At 36.7% G+C, this 24,657-nt stretch overlaps 1 protein-coding gene across 3 annotated transcripts in view; it reads right to left on the reverse strand.

The window, feature by feature from the left end:
* Nucleotides 1–24,657, reverse strand: part of CSMD3 (CUB and Sushi multiple domains 3) — a 710,218-nt gene that overhangs the window by 28,357 nt on the left and 657,204 nt on the right. For all 3 annotated transcript variants that reach the window (XM_035546237.1, XM_035546236.1, XM_035546235.1), the window contains 6 exons: nucleotides 21,803–21,985; nucleotides 19,801–19,977; nucleotides 12,362–12,541; nucleotides 5,007–5,180; nucleotides 1,503–1,676; nucleotides 568–641 (listed from right to left, as the gene is read on the reverse strand). In XM_035546237.1, coding sequence (XP_035402130.1) covers nucleotides 568–641; nucleotides 1,503–1,676; nucleotides 5,007–5,180; nucleotides 12,362–12,541; nucleotides 19,801–19,977; nucleotides 21,803–21,985 — 962 coding nt within the window. The remainder of the gene's footprint in view (nucleotides 1–567; nucleotides 642–1,502; nucleotides 1,677–5,006; nucleotides 5,181–12,361; nucleotides 12,542–19,800; nucleotides 19,978–21,802; nucleotides 21,986–24,657) is intronic.

Raw genomic sequence — 24,657 nt, forward strand, 5'->3', positions numbered from 1 at the left:
ATCTGGTCTCAAAGACTTGTGCATGTGTAAGTGGTTTAGCAGATTGCTAACCATTTCCTCATGGATTATGAGGGTTTTGTTCTGCTACCTGTCCCTGTCCTCCAGCTCAGGGGGCTGGGTACCCAGAGAATAACTGGTCTTACTACTAAAGACTGGGGCAAAGGCATTAAGTACCCCAGCCTTTTCCTCATTCTTCATCACTACGTTCCACCCCCCCCACACGCAATAAAAGATGGACATTCTCCTTAGTCCTTCTTCTTTTGCTAATGTATTTATAGAAGCATTCACAAACAGTAGGGAACACTTACATATTGCTTTGGAGTTCCTGAACTACTTCAAGGTAAAACTAAGAACTTGATCACCAGACTTTCATGTAGTGCATTCGTTGCTAATAGGGACAGAAGGTCAGTTTAAACCAGCAAGCAGAAATACGGAAAGCACAACATTCCAGCAACCAACTTTTTTAAGGCACAAGCAATTTCTTGATCTCTATTCATGAGTTTGTAAACTTTGAGCCAGTACAAAAAGACTTTAATATGGAAGTTAGTAAAAAATAGCATACTCTACCTGATAGCCAAATGTGTTGTTTTGTGATCCATGCCTTGGGACTCCTGGATTTTCACATGCTGTGCGAGTAGGTTCTTAAAAAATAATAAATGAAAAACAAATCAAAGTACAATATTTTAATGACATATATGCATGTATAACAAAGCTATGTTTGTTCAAAAACATGCAATATGCCAACGAGAGAAACAAAAATAGAGTGATTTGTTTCATAGAATGGTTTAATTTGGAAGAGTCCTTTAAGATGATCTAGTCCAAACCCCCTGCCATGGGCAGGAACACCTTGCAGCAGACCAGGTTGCTCAAAAATCCCAGCCAACCTGGCCTTAAACACTGCCAGGGATGGGGCATCCACAACTTCTCTGGAGAACCTATTTCACTGCCTCACCTCCCTCTGAGTAAAGAATATCTTCCTACTATCTAATCTAAATCTACCCTCTGTTAGTTTAAAACCATTACTCCTTGTCCTATCACTACAGTCCCTAACAAAGAGTCCCTCCCCAGTTTTCCTGTAGTCCCCCTTCAGGTACTGGAAGGCTGCAATGAGGTCTCCTCAGAGCCTTCTCCAGGCTGAACAATGCCAACTCTATCAGCCTATCTTCATAGGAGGGGTGTTCCAGCCCTTTGATCATCCTTGTGGCCCTCCTCTGGACTTGCTGTAATAGGTCCATGTCTTTCTTATATTGAGGGCCCCAGAGCTGAACACAGTATTCCAGGTGAGGTCTCACAGGAGAAAAGCAGAGGGGGAGAATCACCTCCTTCCCCACTTTCTGGCCATTTATTTATTTATTTATTTAATTCTTAGATTTGTTAGTGATTCTTAAAGTATCGAATAGCAAGAGGATAATGCAAAAATAGCTGGAAATTCCTAAACTGACTTAACAGAAAAAGGAATAATGAGCATTCAGGTAATTTCAGTAATATGGGTGTCACCTTACCTATACATCGGGGCGAAGAACCACTCCATGTGCCATCTGCTTGGCAAATCCTGGTGCTGGAGCCAACCAAAATAAAAGGAGAATTGCAGCTGAAAGAGACTTCTGACTGGTAGATGAAACTCTTGCCTTCTCTTTTCCCTTGAGAGGGTACTCCGGGGTCACCACAAAACTTTGCTGTAAGAAAAGACATGATAGAAAATAAATTTATTATTTATTTATTAAAATGTGTGAAAATAAAATTTATCTGAACTCAGTCAAGTTGTTACTCCACATGTTACTTTTTATTATTGTTATTTTTAATTAAACAGAGGTTAAATACAGAAATATTTACTGGAATTCAAAGAGAAATTAAATAGCCAATTGTTAGTTTTGCTTCAGTTTGCACTAAAGAAAGGCTAACCGTTCAAAATTCTTATGTAATGGGATTTGGTCAGTAGCTTGCAGTTGATGCTCAAGGTTACAAGAGTTGTTTTATTAAGTCCCAAATATTCACAGTTCACACCTTCCAAACACATCAATCTCCAAACCCTCCTGTGGAGAGCAATTAGAGAGTGAAACAAACCTTCATGTTAGTCTTCCATCCTCTCCTGCTTTTTGCCACCTACCTAGTGTTCTACATTTTTGTACAATTGAAGGACTTGTCAGATATGTTTTAGGAACTGTAAATTCTTACTTCCTCATTCTTCACTAAAAAATAAGATTTGGTACGCACAGAAATATAACATTGGAAAATTAGTATGGCTAATAAAATATATAGTAAATAAGTTTTGGCAGCAATTTAAATGTTAAACATTAATATGCTGTTCTTAGTCAGGATAAATCCATCTAATAAGAACATGTTCTTAAACTGATCTTGTTCTTTTCCACCGCTCTCCTGAATGTTTCCTTATGACTGTTGCATAGCATAACTAAATGAATTCACTGCTGTCAAATTACTGGCCTTCTTCTGCAATATAAAGTTCCGATAGTTGTTAGAAGTTGGATTTTGAAAACTTGATTCAGGAAATGCAATCAGCTAAGATAAACCCTATGCACACACACACAAAAATAAATAATAATAATAAAAAAGGCAAAAACAAAAACAACAACAAAAAACTCCCAAAACAAATGAACACACAAAACCCACCACATTAACCTGAATACACATAATGACATTTTTAAAGAGGCATCTAGTATAGGTAGCGGAATTTTCTGCTCCATCTTTCTTTTCTAAAAACATAATTTAAATTATTATATCTCTTGACCACTTTCAAAATACATTTCTAATATCTCTTTGTCACTTAGGTCTTAATGCTTCCATACAACCAGCTCACATGAAATGCTCCTGCCCTCTACCTATTTCCAAGGACACTGACTGTACAGAAAATCTAGGCACACTCATGCTGTTGAAGAAAAATGGCTTAATCTACAGCATATACGAAATATATACTATTTTACAGCTTCAAGTAGAATGGGACTGTCTGCAGAATTGTATCCCCAATTCTGAAAGATCTATGAGTTAGAGATAGTGCCACATAACGAATCTCACTGGTTGATTGACAAATCACAGTTGTAATTTATGTTTTAATTATTAAAATTATGTGCAAGTCTTAATTTGAGAATATATTAAATGTGTATAGATTTTTAACACAAAGGCTCAAAATTGTTTCCTTATCAGTTCTTTGCATTAACAAAGTAGAAACCACTCCCAAGGGAAAAGAAAAATCCTCACATTAAAAAATGGTGTTTTGTTAAGTTTGTTATTTTTAAACTAAAAATAAGTAAACTTCATCACTCATCTGTCAATTACCTTTAACCAGTCACTGAATATCTAGTGAGTATCTACCTTTGATTTGGAAGCCATGGAAGTAGTATAGTGGTATATCCTGACAGTTTTCCTCAAGGTACTCTATGATTAATTAAATTAGACAAATCTAGTAGGTCATAGATGACAAATAGTCAGCCAAAAAAAAAAAGAATATATTCCGTTCCAAATAATTATCCCCCTATACCTTGCATATCTTCAGACAGTCTACAACTTTATGGAACCAAGCTGGGATCTAAATTTCTGATGTCAAGAGCTGCTTAAAGATTGCTCATTGGGAATGACTTTCAACAGCTCCTTCTCACTTCAGCCAGATGGCAGCTAGTTTAAGCTCTTTGACAAGCACTGAATGCCAATTGATTTCTACTAAAAGCCAGTGGGTAACCTTTGCACATCAACAACACTCAGTTAATGCAATCTCAGCATGAAACAGCCTTTAATCCTCAGACAGCTGTACTCTGTACTAACTATACCTTTTAAATAGTTTAAAGGCAGAGTCCCCTTTTCAGAGTATATTGCAATATTCCAACCTCAAAGATGACAAAACAGTTTATGATATCAAAAAAAAGGGAATTTAAGGACACTATTTCAATCAAGATCAAATGATGAAAAGCATTTCTCATGGCCTTTGCAGTTCTTAATATACCAGATTCTAGAAGAGCTCCATCTAGTGAACTTAAACAGCAAATAGTAGCTTCCAGAAACTGCCTTTCACCATGTTCCAGTTCTGGTACCTATAGTTTCAGCAACACTAATAAAATATTTTTGACGGTATGAGAATACCAGAGAGAGAGGGGAGAGGGGGGCATCATTATGATATGATGCCATAATAGTAGGACCTAGCCAAAACAGAGGATATTTTTGAAAGGGAAAGATGAAAAATGCAAATAAATAAATAAACAAATAAAAATAGTGACATAATGGAGAATAATTTTTTTTCAACATTTGGAAAGGTATCTGGTAAGTTCAAATGAAGCTTTAGAAACTGTAGAGCCACCTAGATGAAATTATCCTCTTCCAGATAGACGTCTAGATCAAGAATATTATAGTTTCAGTGTACAGCTGTTTTACAAATAACTACAGAACCTCATTCTTCAGTGCAAACAATTGACTATCTATCAAAAGTATCACAATAACTTCTTTAGGAAGGTTTTTTTAAATAATGAGTGGAATGACACCAACCTAAAGAAAAAGGTGCATTTGCTATTATAATGAACTTCATAGAAATTTAAAAATTCATCAATGTTACAACCTTAAAGTTAATAAAATTTACTGCACAGAACGTATAACTTAATTTAGTCTACTGGGAAAATATAAAATTGTCAAGGAATTACCCTGGGATCTAGTCAACACTACTGACATATACAGATTTCTATGATATCAGTGAAAGTTTAGCATGAGTAATGACCATATAAAGGAGTTTATAATAAAATTTCCCCTACGCTATATGTAGCAGGATCTAAAAACAAAACAGAATTTCCTAATGCTGATTCTCCCTTGGTTTATTTTATGTGCATTGCCTGTAATATATCTTTTAGTTTTTATGTTTAAGGCTTCCTATGTTTTCACAAAAGATTTACAGATATTCCTCTCTCTTCCTCAATCTATAAATTATGTTATAATTTTGGAAAATATATCAAAAATATAAAAAAGCTCAACAGTTATATAAAGAAATAGTGGATCACAGAGAAAATACTTACGCAAGCACTGAGGTACTTCACCACTCCATGTTCCATTCCCAACACAAGTCAAAACAGCAGGAAAAGAGAGTTCGTAGCCTGGAGAACAGACGTAACTAATGCTAAATCCCCAGTCCAAGTTTGTTCCTTCCAACCTTCCATTAGAGATCTGCGGAGGAGTTGGGCAGGTAACAGCTGCAATAACATTCAAAATAATTAGGTCCAGCTGCTGTAAATATCCCTAGTGTATATAGTTACTAGAAGAACCATATGTGCTAATTTCACCTCTTTTAAAGGACAATAGAGTGAGAACATAGTATCTCCTCACTGTGTTGTTGCCACATTTCCTGATGTTAGTACTTCTAGTTTGTTTCATTTCAGAGACATACTTTAATGGCTGATTGATGAAGTGTCTTACATAAAACAGGATGTTGTTTCAAACAATGCAGTGAGCCTACCCAAAAATCAGTGTAGAGACTATGAAGTCTACAGAATTAAAAAAAAAAAAAAAAAAAGTCTATTACTCCTTGTCCTATCACTACAGTCCCCAACAAAGAGTCCCTCCCCAGTTTTCTTGTAATACCCCTTTAGGTAGGAAAGCTCCAATAAGGTCACCCCAGAAGCCTTCTCTTCTCCAGGCTGAATAACCCCAACTCTATCAGCCTATCTTCATAGGAGAGGTGTTCCAGAACTTTGATCATCCTTGTGGCCCTCCTCTGGACTTGCTGTAATGGGTCCACGTCTTTCTTTTATTGAGGGCCCCAGAGCTGAATGCAGTACTCCAGGTGGGGTCCCCAGCCTGTAGTTGTGCTTGGGATTGCCATGACCCTGGTGCAGAATTTTGCACTTGGCCTTGTTGAACCTCATGAGGTTCACACAGGCCCACCTCTCAAGCCTGTCCAGGTCCCTCTGGATCGTATCCCTTCCCTCCAGCATGCCAGCCACACCACTGAGCTTGAATTCATTGTCAAACTTGCTGATGGTACAGTCAATCACTTTCATGTTGTTTGAATAAAAAGGGTTGAAATAAGTACTCTACAGACACTACATCAAGTGGCTAAAGTCTGTCTGCATTCTTCAAGAGCTTCATTACTAGTCTTTTCAAAAAGATCCGTATATTTTAACTTCTGATCTGAATAATAAAGAAAGAAATATTTATTAACAATTAGGAAAGCAAACAGAAGAATTAGCGTGAAAGCAGGAGTACTATCAGAAATCTGTGGAGAAAAAATATAAAATAAATATATATGTAAACATATATATATATTCAAAACAAACAAGCAAAACCCAGCAACAGGGCAGAACACCACTCTAAATGTTTTGGTCAGAGATTCAACCAGAGCTCTGGGGACAGTCTACAGAGTTTTGGGGCAGTGTTCAAGAGCATGGGGTCCCATGTAGTATTTTTACTCAATCCCATTGATCAGGAGAAAGGATGTGAGAAGAATGGCACTGATAAGAGGGGTCAATAATTTCTGAAGAACTGGTGTTGGTGATGGGGTTTTGGGTTCTATGATCATGGGACCCTGCTTGAGGATTAATGTCTTCTTGGGAGAGAAGTGATGCACCTCTCTAAGTGGGGCAAAGATATTTTTACCAATAGGATGGCTGACCTTATCAGGAGGACTTTAAACTAGGAAGGATGGGGGAGGGAGAGAGTAACCAGCAGCTCTGTGAAAGAGTGACACACAGTGCATCTGAACAAAGGGATGGGGGTTAATGTGATAGAGAAGGATCAAAAAATCATCAAAAAAGGGGCTTAAGCAAGGTCACCTCCAGCACTTGCAGGTTAGCAAGGAAATGTCTGTGAGGCAGCATTATGGAGAAATCTCCCAGACACTTTCTAGGTCTACAACACGCTGGGGTGCCCCTCTTCTATACACTAATGCATGCAGTATGGGGACTAAACAAGATGATTTAGATATGTGTGTATGCTTGAAGGGCTATGATCTTATTGGCATCATGGAGATGTGTTGGGATGGCTCCCATGACTGGAGTCATCTAATGGAAGAATACAGGCTCTGTAGGAAGGACAGGCTGGGGAGACAAGGAGGTGTTGTTGTCCTCTACGTCAATGAGCAGCTGGAGTGCACGGAGCTCTGCCTAGGGATGGATGAGGAGGTGACTGAGAATTTATAGGCTAGGATTAAAGGAAAGACAGGGCTCGGTGACAATCTCACAGCCCTGGATTTCAGGACATCAGACTTCGGCCTCTTCAAGGTTTTGCTTGGTAGAGTACCTTGGGATAAGGCCCTTTTAGGGAAGAGGGGAGGAAAGAAAGTTGGTTAATATTCAAGTATCACTGCCTCCAAGCTCAAGAGCAATGCATCCCAACAAAGAGGAAGTCAGACAAAAACACCAGGAGGGCTGCATGTATGAACACCGGGCACCTGGCCAAATGAAAACTCAAAAGAGAAGTCTACAGAGGCTGGAAGCACGGACAAGTAACCTGGGAGAAATATGTAAATGTTGTATGAGCAGCCAGGGATCAAGTTAGGAAAGCTGAAGCCCAAATGGAATTGAAATTGGCCAGGGATGTCAAGGGCAACAAGAAGGGCTTCTACAAGCACATCAGTGATAAAAAGACTAGGGAATATGTGGGCCCTCTCCTGAAGGAAAAAGGAGACCTGGTGTCCTGTTTTTGGCTAGGATAGAGTTAATTTTTCTCCTAGGTATGGTGCTGCATTTTGGATTTAGAATGAGAATAATGTTGATAACACACTGATGTTTTAATTGTTGCAGAGCAGTGCTTACACTAAGTTAAGGACTTTTCAGCTTCTTACACCACCCTGCCAGTAAGGAGGCTGGGGGTGCACAAGGAGCTAGGAGGGGACAAAACCAGGACAGCTGACTCAAACTGGCCAAAAGGAGATTCCATACCAAATGACATCATGCTGAACAATTAATATGGGGTGGCTTCTCGGGGTGGGGGGGAGCCACAGCTGAGGGATAGGCTGGGAGTTGGTCAGTGGGTGCTGAGCAATTGCATTGTGCATCACTTGTTTTGTACACATTATAATTATCACTATTTTTTTCCTTCTTTTCCATCCTAATAAACTGTCTGTATCTCAACCCAAAAGCTTATACTTTTTTTTTTTCTTTCTGATTCTCTTTCCCATCCCACCGGGGGAGTGAGGGTGAGCAAATGGCTGTGTGGAGCTCCACTGCTGGCTGGATTAAAACACAAAACCTGGTTACCAGGACGGTTAGAAGGCCAAGGTACTGAATGTCTTCTTTGACTCAGCCTTTACCAGCAAGACTAGCCTTCAGGAATCACAGGTCCCAAAGGCCAGGCTGAATGGCTGGAACAAGGAAGATGTACCCTTGGTGGAAGAGGGTCAGGTCAGGGAATACTCAAGTAAACTGGACATTCATCAGTCCATGAGCCATGATGGGATCCATTCATGAATGCTGAGGGAGCTTGTGGATGTGATTGTGAGGTGACTCTTGATAATCTTTGCTCAGTTGTGACAAATGGGAGAAGTGCCTGAAGACTGAAGGAAGGAAAATGTCACTCCTATCTTCAAGAAGGGCAAGAAGGAGGACCTGAGCAATTACAGGCCTGTCAGCCTCACCTCAGTCCCTGGGAAGGTGATGGAACAGCTAATCCTGGAAACCATTTCCAGGTACACGAAGGAGAAGAAAATCATCAGTAGTAGTACGCATAGATTCACCAAGAGGAAGTTATGCAGAAACAATCTCATACACTTCTATAATGAAAACACCAGCCTGATGGATGATGGAGGAGCAGTGGATATTGTCTTTTTGGACTTTAGTAAGGTCTTTGGCACTGCCTCCCATAAGACAGAGAAGCCATTGAAATATGAGCTGGATGAGCATACAGTGAGGTGAATTGAAAACCCTTTGAATGGCCAGGACCAGAGGGTAAAGGTCAGTGGTGCAAAGTCTAGTTGGAGGCCAATAATGACTGGAATACCCCAGGGGTCAATACTGGGTCCAGGCCTGTTTAACTTGAATTAAAGTTAACTTAACTTTAAGTCATGTTTCATCTTCTTTAATGATCTGGACAATGGAGTAGAGTGCATCCTCAGTATGTTTGCAGAGGACAGGAAACTGGGAGAAGAGGCTGATTCAACAGAAGGTCATGCCGCCATCCAGAAGGACTTTGACAGGCTGGAGAGAAAAGAATCTCACAAAGTTCAACAAGAAGTGTGGAGTCCTGCACACAGAAAGGATCAGCCACAGGCACCAGTACCTGCTGGGGACAACACAGCTGGAAGGCAGCCTGGCAGAAAATGACCTGGGAGTCCTGGTAGACACCAAGTTGAACATAAGTTAGCAACGTGTCCTTGCTGCTAAGAAGGCTAATGGTATTCTTGGCTGCATTAGGCAAAGTATCACCAGCAGGTCAAGAGAGGTGATTGTTCCCCTCTATTAAGCATTGGTGAGGCTGCACCTAGAGTACCATGTCCAGTTCTGGACCACCAAAAACAAGAGAGAAATGGACATACTGTAGAGAGTCAAGTGGAGGGCCACCAAGATGATCAAGGGACTGGAGCACCAGTGCTCTAAGGAAAGGCTGACAGAGTTGTGACTGTTCAACCTGGAGAACAGGAGGCTCAGGGGGGATCTTATCAGTGCATGTAAATACTTGAAGGGAGGGTGCAAAGTGGATGGCTCTTTTCAGTGATGCCCAGGGCCAGGACAAGAGGCAATGGGCACAAAATTGTTCCATCTAAATGTCAGGAAGTACTTCTTTACTGTCTGGATAAGTGAGCACTAGTAGAGGTTGCCCAGAGAGCTTGTGGAGCCTGCAAGCTTGGAGACCTTCAAAAGTTGCCTGGACATGGTTCTGGGCAACCTATTCTAGGTAGCCCTGCTTGAGCAGAGGGGTTGGACCAGACGACCTCCAGAGGTGCCTTCCAACCTTAATCGTTCAATGATTTTGTGATTCTGTGATATAGCAACAGCTATCATATTTTCAGATAGAAGTATATTACAAATGCAAGTCTGCAAAAAAAAAAAAAAAAAAGTTTGAATAAGCATCCTTTTCCAGCTAGGCAAAGCCAAAGAATCATTTATATCTTCTGTTTCAATAACACTGTGACAATACAGTATCCACTTTCTAGCCAGTTAATTTTCCAATTATTTTAACTAAATGGTGCCAGAGGACCACTTCCTCCTGACAGTAAGAGCTAATTCAAACACATTTCAAACATACTAATGGATATTATGTATTCCTTTTAATTACACAGTTAAAAAAAAAAAGGGCGGGGGGGCAGGGATTATTAACTTACCTAGTGCATACACACAAACCTGTGCGGAGCAGAGGGAAACCCTGAGAATCCTAAAGATTTGCATATGATTATTGTCTAGTATTTATACAAGATATAAATATATATGGACTAGAAACAGAAGGACTCAAGGCCATAAGTGACAGTTTAACTCTTTTTTTTTTGTATAGTTGTTTGAATCAAATTAGAGCTAGCTCTCCTGTTCCCAGTTAGGTACCATATAGTCCTTAAGAATTTCAGTCTGTTGGGGAGACTGTACCATAAATACTTGTTCTGTCTGATAATCTTCTAGCTGTTCACTCACAGACACTCTTGGAGACAGACCGACCCCTGGCCAATCGGAGCAGTATGGCTATTCTTATATTCTTAAAATTAGATTTGTAATTGAAGCTGGTTAAGAGCACAATAAAAACAGAAATGAGGTTTTTTTTAAGAGTTTTTTTTTTAAGAGGATCTTGAAGTCTGACATTCTTTAGAATAGAAAAAAATCAAAATGCTGGAAAAATAACTAAAAAAAAGACATTATCAAAGGTGAAATAGAATTAAATTAGACTTGGTAACATATGGGGAAAATTGTAGTTTGTAAGGAAAATAATTGCAAATGGGGGGGTGGTGGTGGGGGTGGTGGTGGTGGTGGAGATTTAAAACTGATTTGATATGTTTTGATTAATGACCTCAGGGGAGAAAATGAAGTATGTAATCATACTTCCAGAAAAGAAAACAGAAGGAAGATGAATGCGAACAAAGTACATGCTTAGCCAATTAAGTTTTAAAGTAATAGGGATTAGACACACTTAGTGTGAGCCCAGAAAGAAAGAACACTGAAAATTTAATACTGCTTCTCTACAGCTGTGATAGCAGGAAGAGTGAGAAAAATGACTCTGTAGAAAGAAGGTATTTTGAGGTTTAGCATGAAAGATCCTGAGGGGCTTTCTGAGAAAATTGTTTTGATTACATAGATAGGGTTGTCTTTCAGTAAAGTTCTTTTTCTGTTGTTGTTTTGTTTTGTTTTCTATTTAAATTTCAACAAAGATTATTAAAATAAATCCCATAAATAAGGAAAATCAAGAATTCAATTAGTAAAAGAGAGAAAATTAGGACCTGGAGATTCATCATTCTGGTTTTCATTAGAGAAAATATAACAAATCAGAAGAATGTTTATTAGGGAATTTGCTAGAAGGATTTAGACTTTTGCTGAGTATGTTGAGACATCACAGTGATACTCAAAGGTACACATCTAATGAGGGAAGTATCAGAGAAAAATCTTGGTATTATGGATAGGGTAACCCAGAGTAATTTGCCTTTGAGAAAGTATATGCAGACCTTTCGCAAAGGCTCTCATCATGTGCCTGACTGGTGTTTTAGTAAAGACAGAGACATATGTATATAGGTCATCTTTGGTAATTACATCTTAACCTTAACAAACAAACAAAAAATAAATGTAAAACATCATAGTGGCTAATTTACTCTAGCAGCAAAGTAACAAAGTGTTCTATAAAGCTAAAAACAAACAAACAAACAAACAACAACAACAACAAAAAATGTGAACATGCTATGCTGGCATCTTAATCTTTTGGAGGGAAAGAACCAAATGATGAACTCACTTTTCCTGCAGCCAAACAATCAATTAAACATTGTAGGAGTGTGACCATGGGGGTCGACAAGCCGCGTGGTTGGCGATAATATCGGACTCTTAACGATGAGGCCAGGAGGAATGTAAAGTGTTTAGAAGAAACAAAGAAGGCTGATTCACGAAACCCCTCGCGGTCTCAGACTGCTTGTTCTCCAGTTGTTAAGACATGGAAGTTGCTGTGTGTTTGCTGTTGCTGGGCAAAGTTGTTTGACCAATGAATAGTTAGTGGAAAAGTACTGCTGTAGAGTGAATGGTATAAGGGAGCCTGTCCTCAATAGGAGTTGAGTTGAAGTTATGTCATCAATAAAGTAGTAGCAGTTACTGATCCTAAAAGAACCCTGGTGTCTGTGTGGTCATGACATCGCACAACATGTTAATAATGATAGTAAGTTGTGATTTCTAAAGAAGTACTTGACTGACTCATTATAATAAACAGCGGATGTAAATGACCTAGAAGAAATACTGGACAATCAAAATTAATGTTGTACCTTTGCACGTTGGGATTACTCCACTCCATGTGCCGTTGCTAGTACAAGTTCGAATGGAGGAGCTATTTGATTCCATTGTATATCCAGGTTGGCAAATATAAGTAACATTTTGTCCAACAACATAATCATCACCATATCTCATGCCATTTGCTGGGACTCCTGGATCTCCACAGTTGATAACTGAAAGGAGATTAATGAAAAACAGATTTAAAAAAAAATGAATGCAATTAATATATATATATATATACGAGGGGAAAAACAGGGCAAATTAGGAACTTCTTAGGGAAAAATAGGAGGAAAAATATCATAAACCTCATCTCTATCAACATAAGATAAACATGTATGTCATCCAGATAAGCTGCCAAACACAATTTGTGCAGCTGTTACATTTTGGAGAAAATCTATACATCTGTTCAAAAGCAGAAGTAATGGACTGTAGAATTTTAATCAGTAAAATTTTAAGATCTTAAAAGGAACAAAAGTAAGAAATAAGCCCCTGTGTTTTGATACCCTTTAATTTTCATGTCACTATAGAGCCTCATTATTAAAGATGCAGGTATCTGTTGTTTAGTTTACTTTTCCGTTTGAACAACCTCAAAGCAAACATAGCCTGGAAAATTTAAATTGTATGTATGGAGAAAAACTAGCACTTTGTAAATGCTCACATTACAACTATGTACATAAACAGAAGAGAATGTTCAGGCAGTCTAAAAATATGGCCCATGGTTTATACCAAAATTAGGCATATAGCCTTTAATGAGGGAGAGTGGGTATAAAACATCTTGTGATTTCTAATGTAAGGAGATAATTTAGGTTAATAAGGAGATAAATAACTATAATCAAAGATTTTTATTTTTATTTTTCTCTCAGATGTGGTTAATTTGATCTATCAGTTTCTGGAACAGTTTTCAGAGTAAGAAGTCTAGAAATCTGGAGAATTTAGAACCATAGTGGCAATGATCAAAAGCTGTTTTTTCCAGGAAAAAATAAAAAAAATAATAATAAAAAAGCCACTAAAATTATATGTAGTTTGAACAAAGTACAGCACCCGTGTGTTTGACAGTTCATTTTACAGTAAATTTTGCAGTCTCCCCACAGCATCTTTATTACTGCTGGTTAATTCTGGGGGCAGTCTCCTGGGAAGAAAGCACATCTCGGCTACTTCTAACTCCACGCCAAAGCATGACCAATGTGAACAGCACCCTCTCTGTATCCTGGTTTCTGGAATGAGAAAACCTGCAGTGTGTTCTGTATTCTTGATCCAAACAGTTGGTAAGCTCCAAGAAATATAGTATTTCTATACACCTGTTCAAAAGCAGAGGTATAGTATTCCAGAATTAGTATAGTATAGCTCCATAGTTTACCACAGTCTAAGTAAGCAGATATTAATTAAACTGCATGATTCAAAACTTCAAAAAGTAAAAATGTCCCACAAAATAGCTGCCTATGGGTGCAGAATAGATTGTAGAACATACCACAAGGTTACCTTGGTAGAGCTGTTTAGATAAAGAAAACAGAAGATCAATGTATTTTGTTTTACCTGGCAACATAGTACATTTTTTGAAAACTTAAAAATATATATATTTTTATATGTCATTCTTCAACAAATATAGAACTGTCAAAGACAGAACTGTTTCTCTTAGTTACATGAGTATATTCAAATACTGTAAATGTTCTACCTTTCTTTAGTTGACACATTCCATTTAGTGACCTTAATGGTGTAAATTCAACTAAAATCATCCTTGATATTTTTCCACATACAGTTTTGTTTTGACTGTATTACAACATAATGTCCATGCCTATAATGCCCATCTTTTTTCCCTAAACTTCATTAATTACATTGTGAAGAATATTGCAAATAATTTCCTTACAAATTTAAGAACACAAACACCATACGCAATATATGCTCAAACAGCTTCACAAAATTATCCATTTAGTTCAGGCCTGTAAATTATTTTCTTTGTTTATTTAAATCTAACTAAAACCGTGTTCTCAGCTTTTTCACTCATCTTCATTACAATCTCCATGTTTTTACTTTTTGTCATTAATACCAAATTTGTGTTTCTTCCACTGTTAATGTTACTGTAGTGATTGCATTATTTCCTGCTATTGACACTTTGATCCTTCATACAGAAAGAGTCATCATGGCTTTGGTAGATCTCTAGATTCCACTACCTTCTAAAAATTCCTACTTTCCTATCATTAACATTTCAAACCATATCTCAAAAACAAACAATCAAACATACAAAAAACAATATGATTGTCTTGTCTGCTTTTATTCTTCTGTACTCACTAGTTGTTATCTTACTATAGAAAAAAAGAGTTTAATAAAAAAAAAGGTCAAGGGAAAAAAGTGTCATTCTTAATATTACTGTGTTGTAAAGTTAGAACCATTTGTAGAGGTACAGAAGGAGAGGTAAGAAAAAGAACCTTTCATTCTTTTGTCTTATACTGTAACATTTAACTTTCAAAGAAAGCAAAAGTGGATGTAAGAAGGTGTGGAATAATTGCCTGAGGTGACTTAGAAATTAAGCTTATATTCACATTTCTAAGAAAAGGTACAGCACTGAAGAAGCTTCCAGGGTGGAGTGTAGCTGCATTCCATAGAAGTTCCCTAGGCCTCCAACTTTAGATGTTGGCCACAGCAGGGGAATTTGGTGTGCTGACTCTAAGAGGAACTGTATGGAGGGTGGAGCAGAGTGGAGACACCGCAGCCCGGCTCTGTGAGAAGATGGGAACTCAAAGGTACATCAGAACCAATAAGCTGCATATTTGCTACCCTGGGCCAATGTTTTTGACAAAATGTTGTCCTTTTGGTGAATTATAATATCATTATAATACCAAAACACACCTCCATCCCAAAGGCTACCCGCCTCCAAGGTGCGACCACCCCTCACTGAGCATGCACTCTGAATTTCTCTGAGCCTATACCTTTAAACAAAAGTGAGAAAATTTAGCACCAATCCTAACAAAGGTATTATATGACTAGAGTCACTCAAGCTTCCACCTGATTGATAAGAAATGATATAAATTAGCTTAAGGGAGAGAGAATGTTAGGGAAGATATCATTGCGAAAGAAAAGTTATTATCTCGAAAGATACATTCTGACTTCTGGGACCAGTTGACAGGTTGATCCTCTCTTTCCTCCCCCCCCCCTCCCCCCCCCCCCCCCCCATTGGGACAACTTTGGGTAAGATTTGAACACTTGGTTATGCCAGGAATCTCTATGTAGTCACTTCATATCTTTTAACATGTTTGTAGCCAGGCTGTATTGAACTTTTGGTATTTGCACGTGTTTTGCAGACAGCGAATTTATCACCAGCAATCCAAAGAACCTGTGTACCTGTTGCTTTAATAAATTGCACTACTCATTTAATCTGTCTGTGATAGTTCTCACTGAATGCGACTGAACTGTTTAAGTGTGGCTGTGGTAGTTCATGGAATGTGACGATTTTGAGGGCGTTATTACGTTATTTGTGAATCTGTAATCAAGATAGTTCAGTACCCTGGACATGATCAGACTTATAATGGCTAATTGGGCATCACTCCCAATTACTTTAACCTTTAACGCAACAGAAGGTGACCTGATTTTACCGAGATACTGTGTTTGCTCATAAACATAGGATTAGAATCTTTATGAAAAGAAACGTACCACCTACTTAGCAGGCTCAGTGGTAGTTTTAAAAGTTCACAGATTCATAAATAGGACTGGAAGAGTCCTTGAGAGGTCAGGCATTAACAGAATTACAGAATGGTGAGGTTGGAAGCGACCTCTGGAGGTCATCTTGATCCATACCCTGCTTAAGCAGTCCATCCAATGAACCAAAGTTGGATCACTTCCACTGAAGTCATCATGTAAAAAAAAAAATTTAAAAAAAATAGTTTGAAGTGTTTTAGTGATCTTCACTGAAGGACCATTGTAGATCAGAGTTAATGATGTACAGAAGTGTCAGTGATCCACATAACAGTTAGCCTGAGGAGGTACAGGCCTGTGCTGTGCTGTGCTGCATGTCCATCATGGCCTTCAGGCTGTGTTGTGCTGCACAGATCCTTTGTCCATGGAGGCCAAGCCAGCTCCTTGTAACAGAGCAGCTGGAGGCAGCTCCCACTCAATACCAGTGATTACACCAGGAGCATGTCCTTGTTTTTATCTAGCAGTGCAGCAAGAAGTTGTCATGAGAACATCATTTCTGTTTGACTGTAGAAATGATAAATAGATTTGTTTCCTTGTAAGAAAATGCTATAACAGCTTGGATGACCAAAAGGAGAAAGTCCCTGCTATTGATGAGGTTTGCCTGTAATGCTGCACAGGGGTTGGAGTCCTGTTCAATGCTACACCCCTGGGGGGCTCCCAGCATCTAAAGGGGCCCTAAAAATTATCTATGCTATTCTCTCCTTACAGTGTTAGCTCTAATAAATTGTTTTTTAATGATACCTAACAGAGTCTAAGTGACTTTCTTACTGGGATTATAATGAACAAGCACTCCTAGGTGCCAAACAATTGTGAACCTTGGCAGGTAGAAAATAGCAGCATATATGCGGGGGGGGGGGGAGGTAAGGGGGTGGTAATGCCCAATACCAAAACTTCTGAATTCTCAGGATGAAGCCTGTTACTGGACAATTGCAATGAGTATTGTCTGGCTGTAAATTTTGATAACACCTGGCTTAAACAAAAGTGGTACATCCCAAATCCCCCTAGTAATAGAGGGAACATGAGAGATGATGTCCCCTCTGGGAGAGACATGGTACAGAAATACCAGTTAGGAGTCTGATACATTTTATGCATCTGCTTAGAGTGGTTTGGGGGGCCTGGAAAAAAAGGTGAAGATCCTGGCTGGAGAAAAGATCCTAGAAGTGGGGAAGATCTTTAAAATGGGGGAGATGTAAGGAGATGAATGTCAGGTGATGGCCCTAGACCATGGTTGGTTACACCTGAGTTTAAGAGCAGTTACACAGCATGAACCAACATAACTTTAAACCCATCCTTCCCAGTCCAACAGAGCCTTCCTGGTAATCCAGGCCAGGAGCAAGTGAGTGTGAGATAATCAGTGAGGTAAAAGCTTGGAACCCCATAGTTATTAAATGGACACCGATATCCAGATCCACTGTTTGTTGCTGTTTGCTTTGTCTCACTCGTGACAGCCGCTGCTTGTTTAAGCTGTTCCAAAATCCTGTAATGGTTCCATGAGGTTATATGACTTGAACAAAAAATAAGGAACTTTTGGGAAATCTGGTCATAACAAAAAATGCACAGCATGGTGGGGACAGCTAGGATAAAAAAGGAAATAACTGTCCTGTCAACAAAGTCTGTTGTCATTGCTATTTCTACTGCTTTTGACACAGTTTGAAACTATGATGACTAAATTGTTCCCTTACAATCTTCTTCAGGCCTATTTTATACACCTGGAGATAAAACTGGCAGGACACAGAGAGTTGATTGTTATTTCATGACCTATTAATTAGCCATTTAGCAAACATTGTCCATTAACTCTTATTTATTATCTGTTAGAAGTTTAAAATTGATCTATTGCCACTGGAACATCTTGTTCAGAGAAGCTGTGCCAGGTTGGCTGGGGCTTTGAGTAACCTAGTCTAGTGGAAGGTGTCCCTGCCAATAGCAGGGGGTTTGGAACTAGATGATCTGTAAGGTCCCTTCCAACCCAAACCAGTTTATAATTCTATGATTCATTCCATAATTCTATTTTCATGATAAGAACATAGCAAATAAGTACAATGAAGTTTAATATATTTTTGCATGTATTATATGAGTTCGGAATCTGTAGAATTAAAGACCTCTGTAAAGGGACAAGGACTGAACACAGTTCTGAGAAAACTGCTGTAGCTGATCCCACCCCAGTTTTGATTGGACTAGACAATTTCCAGAGTTGACTGCCAACCTCATCCATTCTGCTATTCTGTAAAATGCCTCTCCACTTCTCTATATTTTAGAGCCTGTGCTAGTAGCTGTGTCCGCTTAGATACAAGTTGTATCACTAGTAGTGCTATCACATCCCTTTAGGAACTAGTTAATAGTCAGCAATGATGAAAAAGTCAGAAATGAGAGAGACTGAGATTCTCAGAGGTTGTACCTTTTTTGGTAAGATTTTCACTCAATCATTCTTTTCAGATTCGGGCCATTCTAGGGGATACACAATATGACAAAACTAAAGATCCTAAAAAGCATTAGTACTTATAAAATTATAAGGGTATATATTTTTTAGATGTGCAATCATAACAAAGAGAGAACTGTGTATTAAAAATGTTAATAGATCTATTGCCTAACACAGTTTAAATAATGTTTAGGTATTAATTAAAATACTTTATTTCTATTGCATATTATCTTTATGATGCTTCTGTTTTATTAGATACATTCTCTCTTACATCTAGATATCTTTCTCACAACCTAGACATCTTTCTATTTTTAAGCAAAAATTTCAAATTTCCACCTGCATTTTTTCTTTGAGAAGACTGAGCTCTAGCATGTACTTCAGCTAAGTGTCTAAATGTTCACTCTAAAATACAAGAGAAAATATGGATATGGATAAAATCACAAAATGCCTTTATCTTTGGTACAATGAATCTGATTTTTGTTATAATTTGGAAAATAAAAATAAAAATAATAACCACTGGACTCTGTCATAGGTTTGCAGACTGCAAAAGCAGCTGTTCTCATGATTGCCAATTATGATGGATTTAAAGACAATACAACACAACACAAGCTTTCTTTATCTTTTGGCCTCTATTTGGGTTGCACTGAGTGTGTAAAGTAGCAAATTCTACTCCATGCTTTTAAAAGACGAACTAGGACATGTAATAAAGCCTTGGAAATAAACTGCTTAGAAACAATTGCTATGAATGTGAGAGAACCTGAAACTGCTTCTGCTAGCTGACTAACCAAAACAAGTATAATGTTAGTGAAAAGGCCAAAGAGGTGTTATCTGAGAGATGGACAAGCTTTATCTGAGTTTTGACCTTGGAGTCATTACAAAAATATTTCTCAAGAATTTATTTCACGTTTTTTTCTTGTCTGCCCCCTGGATAACCAGAATATTATACCACTAAGTTTCCATGATGAAGAAAAGTAATTAAATGAATAATGTCTAAAGACAACATACGATAAATTATAAACAAGGTTAAAAATATATGCTAGCGATGAAATAAAGTAGGTAGATCATATAACCATACAAGTACCTTAAGCTGTATCAGTAAAATTTTATAACAGTGAAATAGTAATGTATTTTACTATACTGTGTCTGTCTTTCAATAAACACATCCATCTTTCTACAGCACTATATTTTTAAAGTATTCCTTATACAAAATTTATGAAGTAGTGGAAAAAAAAAAAGCTGAAGACTTTATAAATCCTTTACATTTTACTTTATTGTCTTTCAATAAAGAGAAAGAGAAAAACAAGACTATCCATTAGACATGTGTCTTACTTGTGCAGTTTGGCAAGGATCCAGACCATGTTCCATTGGCAGTGCATTGTCTTACAGATGACCCAGAAAGCATGTATCCTTCCATGCATGAATAAATTACTGAATTAGAGAATGTAGTTCCATCAATACGAAATACTTTTCCATTAGCGGTTGTGCCTGGATTACCACACTGTACAGCTGTAAAGTAAAATGTTAAATATGTTCAAAATTTAGTTTGTTAAGATAATTTGTGAAATAGTACTGTCAAAGGACAATAATGCTGCCAGCAGTGTTATGTTGCAGAAACCTGTGCTGTTGTGCTGAAAAATGTAGGTTTCACCACCTACTGATAATGCATGTTGTATAGTAAATAGCTGCTTCCATGAATTATTTGTTTTTATCCTTTCATATATAAGAAAACACAGTGTAAGAATTTAATCTGAAAGAAAAAAAAAAAAAAGGAAGGAAGGAAGGAAGGAAGGAAGAGAAAGAGAGAGAGAAAGAGAGAGAAAGAGAGAAAGTGAGAAAGAGAGAGAAAGAGAGAGAAAGAAAGAGAGAGAGAGAGAAAGAAAGAAAGAAAGAAAGAAAGAGAGAAAGAAAAAGAAAGTCAGTCATCAACCCTGCATTAAAGGAAAGCTACTTTAGCTTCAAAGACAGACTCCCAACCAAGAAAATGCCTGACCTACAATTGTCATTGTGGACTTGACACCCTGGTATGCATGTGCTATAGTATCATCAAAGTACATTTCTTTTCTAATTCAAAGCACCAGATGGAGTCAAACTATTCTTTCATAGACAGATTTAAACTTGGTATTTCCCAGTTCTTCAGTGCTCAGCTTTGGAAACTGAATGCATCTTTCTTATGTAATCACATATATACATCTAATCTATATGACTTAAACTAGAACAGTAGTTCTGTTTATATATATATATAACCAGAATTGTTGTTTCCAGAGATTTTTGGGTAAAAAATAATACAGAAAGTATCTTAAAATGTAAGACAGCAATTGGTCATTAATTTATACAATAGGTAAGATCCAAGTAGAAAAGCAGGAAGTTCAGTTTGGTTAGGCATATTCCTTCAAAGACCAACACACCAGTGTATATAAATATTTACTTTGCATCAGGGTGACAATCATTCAGTAGGAATTGTTCATATTACAAAACCAGCTTATGAAATAAATTTTTAAAACACGATGACTCTTGTGAACAAATAATCCACAGAGTTAAAGTGGATAATAAAAGCACAGGTTCTCAAAGTATTTTCTGCTATTCAGGAAGCTTTTCTTTCACGAGAAATCTGTTGGGAATTATTTCCTAATTTTGAATCAAGATGAATAAATAATAAATGATTCTCCATAAATATCCTGTTAGAGCTCTTTTATGAAAATACATATAGCTTGAAATTTCTAGAATGATTTACTCCAAATTAACTTGCTTTCATTTTCTATTGAAAAATAAAAATGTCAATAGTTAACAAAATTGTTAACTGTGTTTAAAAATGTTAACGCTTCCTTTTCCCAATCATTTACTACATAGATGTATCTAATGAAATCTTGACGTTGTCATTTCACTAAAACTCAGCTTTTTTTCTCTGAAATTCAAATGTATAAAGGTTCTAATTGAACATCAGATTATAGTGAGATTTTTGGGAAAAATCTTTCAGTAAAAATTGAGTTCTAGGGGCCTTATCTACTTCTCTTTTCTGTTTATTTTTTCTACTAGATAACACATAGAGTTGATGCTGGCTCAAGAAAAAGAAACAACAGTCCAGTATACTTTTTTTTTTCCCCTCAAAACTTTGAAAAAAATAAGAAGTTTCCTGCTTGTAACTAATTTCAAATTTGCCACTTACGGCCAAGCCACTGATATACTGCAAAATCTTTTAAAAAAATTTATAATGGTCTGTACAAAACCAACTTTATATCATTCACATCACAAAACTGGCAATATAAAATTGTTTTTCTGATAAGAATGTTTAACAACATAGTTTGAAAAAAAGAGTATGTCTTCTGTGATTTACCTTTGCATTCAGGTTGTCTTCCTGTCCAACTTCCGTCTGCCATACATGTTCTTTCTTCTGAGCCATGGAGAATATATCCAACATCACAGCTGAAATGTACTGTGCTTTTAATTTTAAAATTGTTTTCTTCCCTAGACCCATGACCTGGGATACCTGGATCACCACAAGAACCAGCTGTATCACCTAGAATTTGAAATGTAAAGACTGGAATAAATATGAAATATTATTTTGCTATTGCATTTAAAATAGATGTTTATATGTATTTATAAATAAACCTATATTTTTAGAAATAAAGATATACCTGAATGAGTTAACAGAATCATCAAACAAGAATAAGGAAACAAGTAAGAAAGCCAAAACCTTGCTCATTTTTCATCTACAGTAAGGATTTATGAGGAAAAACAATGTCTTGATCATAAAAGTAATTTTCTTGTTTGCCTATTAGAACTGTTCATAAAATACTTCCTACTTTTATGATGTCATTAGAATTGTAACAGTTTTACCACTGAATGAAAGTTCTAACCAACAATTTCATGTACATCTGATATGAAGTATTTCCCTGATTTACAGAGATGTTGAATGTTCACTTCAAGACTGCCAGATAGCTAATGTATCCCTCAGCTATAAGTGTTTAAGAAAATACTAAGAATGAGGATTAATGCTTTCTACTATTTGTTATACATCAAAGCTTAAATAACCAGCATAGTAATAATAGTAGTAGCAATATCTAAGATTATGTATCTATATTTATATTTTTGAGACAAACTAAAATACCTGATATAAAAAATAAAAAAAATGATGTGAACTGTTAGGAAGCTCCAGATGTGGGAAGAGAGAATGCAGCTATTAGGCCTCAGTCCAAAGGTACATCTGGAGGGTCACAGAAAAGGGAAGAACTTTGCTTGGAAATGCAGAAGAGAACAAACCTGGCAGTTCCTTCTACCTATCCAAACCCTTGATGAAGCAGCTGACAAAATAAGCTACTTGTGAACTACTCACAGTATCTTACGAACCAATTTTGTCATGAATTAAGTTAACCAAGCTTAAACTGACCCTTTTAATTTAAGAACGATCAAACAAACTAATGTTTAGTTAATTAATTAATGTTGTCATGCCTATTACATTGTGATTTTTTTTATAGTATGTATGTGCAAAAAAGTGCACATTCCTATGTAGTTTAAAGCATTTACATATTAATAGCATATTAATTCAAGCAATTATAACAGCTAGCTGACTGGTTCAAAATCACATACTCAAAAGTTTAGGCTCTTTTCTGTTTACCTATTATGTTATACAGATCAGTAAAGCAGCTTGCCATTGTTTAAAAATAAATGGTAAAGTTACAACCCAAATGATATCAAGTCAAATAATATTATAAACTTTCAGATTATCTCATGTCCAAGCTACTTAGATGAACTGACATCTCTTAGTTTAAAAAAGGTCTGCTACATTTTTACTAAAATTTCAAAATGTCCTAGTCCAAGATACTTTTATTGTTATTTTATGGATCCTTATATTATATTTTTTATTCCTATTTTTTGAGACTATGAAGAATTTGGGACAGGGACCAATTATTCTATATTTCTAAAGTCTCTACAATAACAGCTCTGTTTTCAGCAAGTTACTTGGCATTATGCCTAAAATAATTTTATGATGAAAAAATGAAAAAAGACTTTTTGCTGTGCCAAGTATAAATTAAATATTCCTCTTGTAAATTAAATCATGTGTTCTTTTCTAAAGCCTAATTATTACCAGGAATTGTTACTCCTTTAATGTTAGGGATGTTAACTGCCAACTTTTTTGATTGAAGGTTACAGAAGTAGCTTTTCTCAATAACTAATCACTTCAGGAAGTGACGATGATATGATATCATAACAGAACATATTTTTATTACCTCATGCAGAGATACAACTCAGTAATTAATTATTTATGAGGTATTCTACATTGCTGCAAATTTCTGACTTCAGCTGACATGCTTGCGATGACTGATAACTGTCTATGAATGCCAGTGGATATCAATGGGACACCGCAATTCCTTCCCTTTTAGCTCTGGCTAGAAATAAAGTGCCATGTAACAGACAGGAAACTGTTTTAGGGATGATGTGACAAAATTTGGTCACCTTAACGTTTGCTGAACTAGCGTTTTCTATTTGAATTCTTCTCCATATATGAAAACAATAATAATGGTATATCTCCTGTCAGTTTAGAATTCTCTATTACTTATTATAAATATCACCACCAACAAAATACAATATCCAAGGCTTTAATATACATTACAAACATTGAAATCAAGTTATCAAGGCATATAAGTTCAATGGATTCACACATTTTAAGATATAAAGTATTGTAATTCTGTGTGGTAATCTGAAAATTATTTTAAAATGAGAAAGCACTTCAGATAAACTCTGATAAGAAACCCTAAAGTTGTCCTAAGATAAAATTGTAGCTCGGTACAGAAAGCTAAAGAAAATAAGTGTACGCAGTGGTCAGTAGAATTTGATTGACTACAACACACATTTGAATCTAGGTCAAAACAGTGTTTCTTCATGTACTGAGAGAAATTGATTATATCAGGTTAGAATTTCCTACACATGGGTACAAAAATCAGTATTAAAAATATTTTCATGTGCATCAGTTATGAATGCTTATCCCAATACACTAAAAAATATACTTATTTAATATCAGGGTAATTACAGAAAAGTTTTACTTTCAATAAGGTTTATTTGCCATTTTCCTTACATTTTCAGGCTTTGTATTTGTATTTCTTGATATTTTTGTCTGCTTCTTTATTTCTTTTGAATTCATAAATTAAAGACTTAAATGACTAAATTTTTTTTTCCTTATAAAGACAAAAA

This window comes from Cygnus atratus, chromosome 2, assembly GCF_013377495.2.
Source record: "Cygnus atratus isolate AKBS03 ecotype Queensland, Australia chromosome 2, CAtr_DNAZoo_HiC_assembly, whole genome shotgun sequence".
Lineage (NCBI taxonomy): Eukaryota > Metazoa > Chordata > Aves > Anseriformes > Anatidae > Cygnus > Cygnus atratus.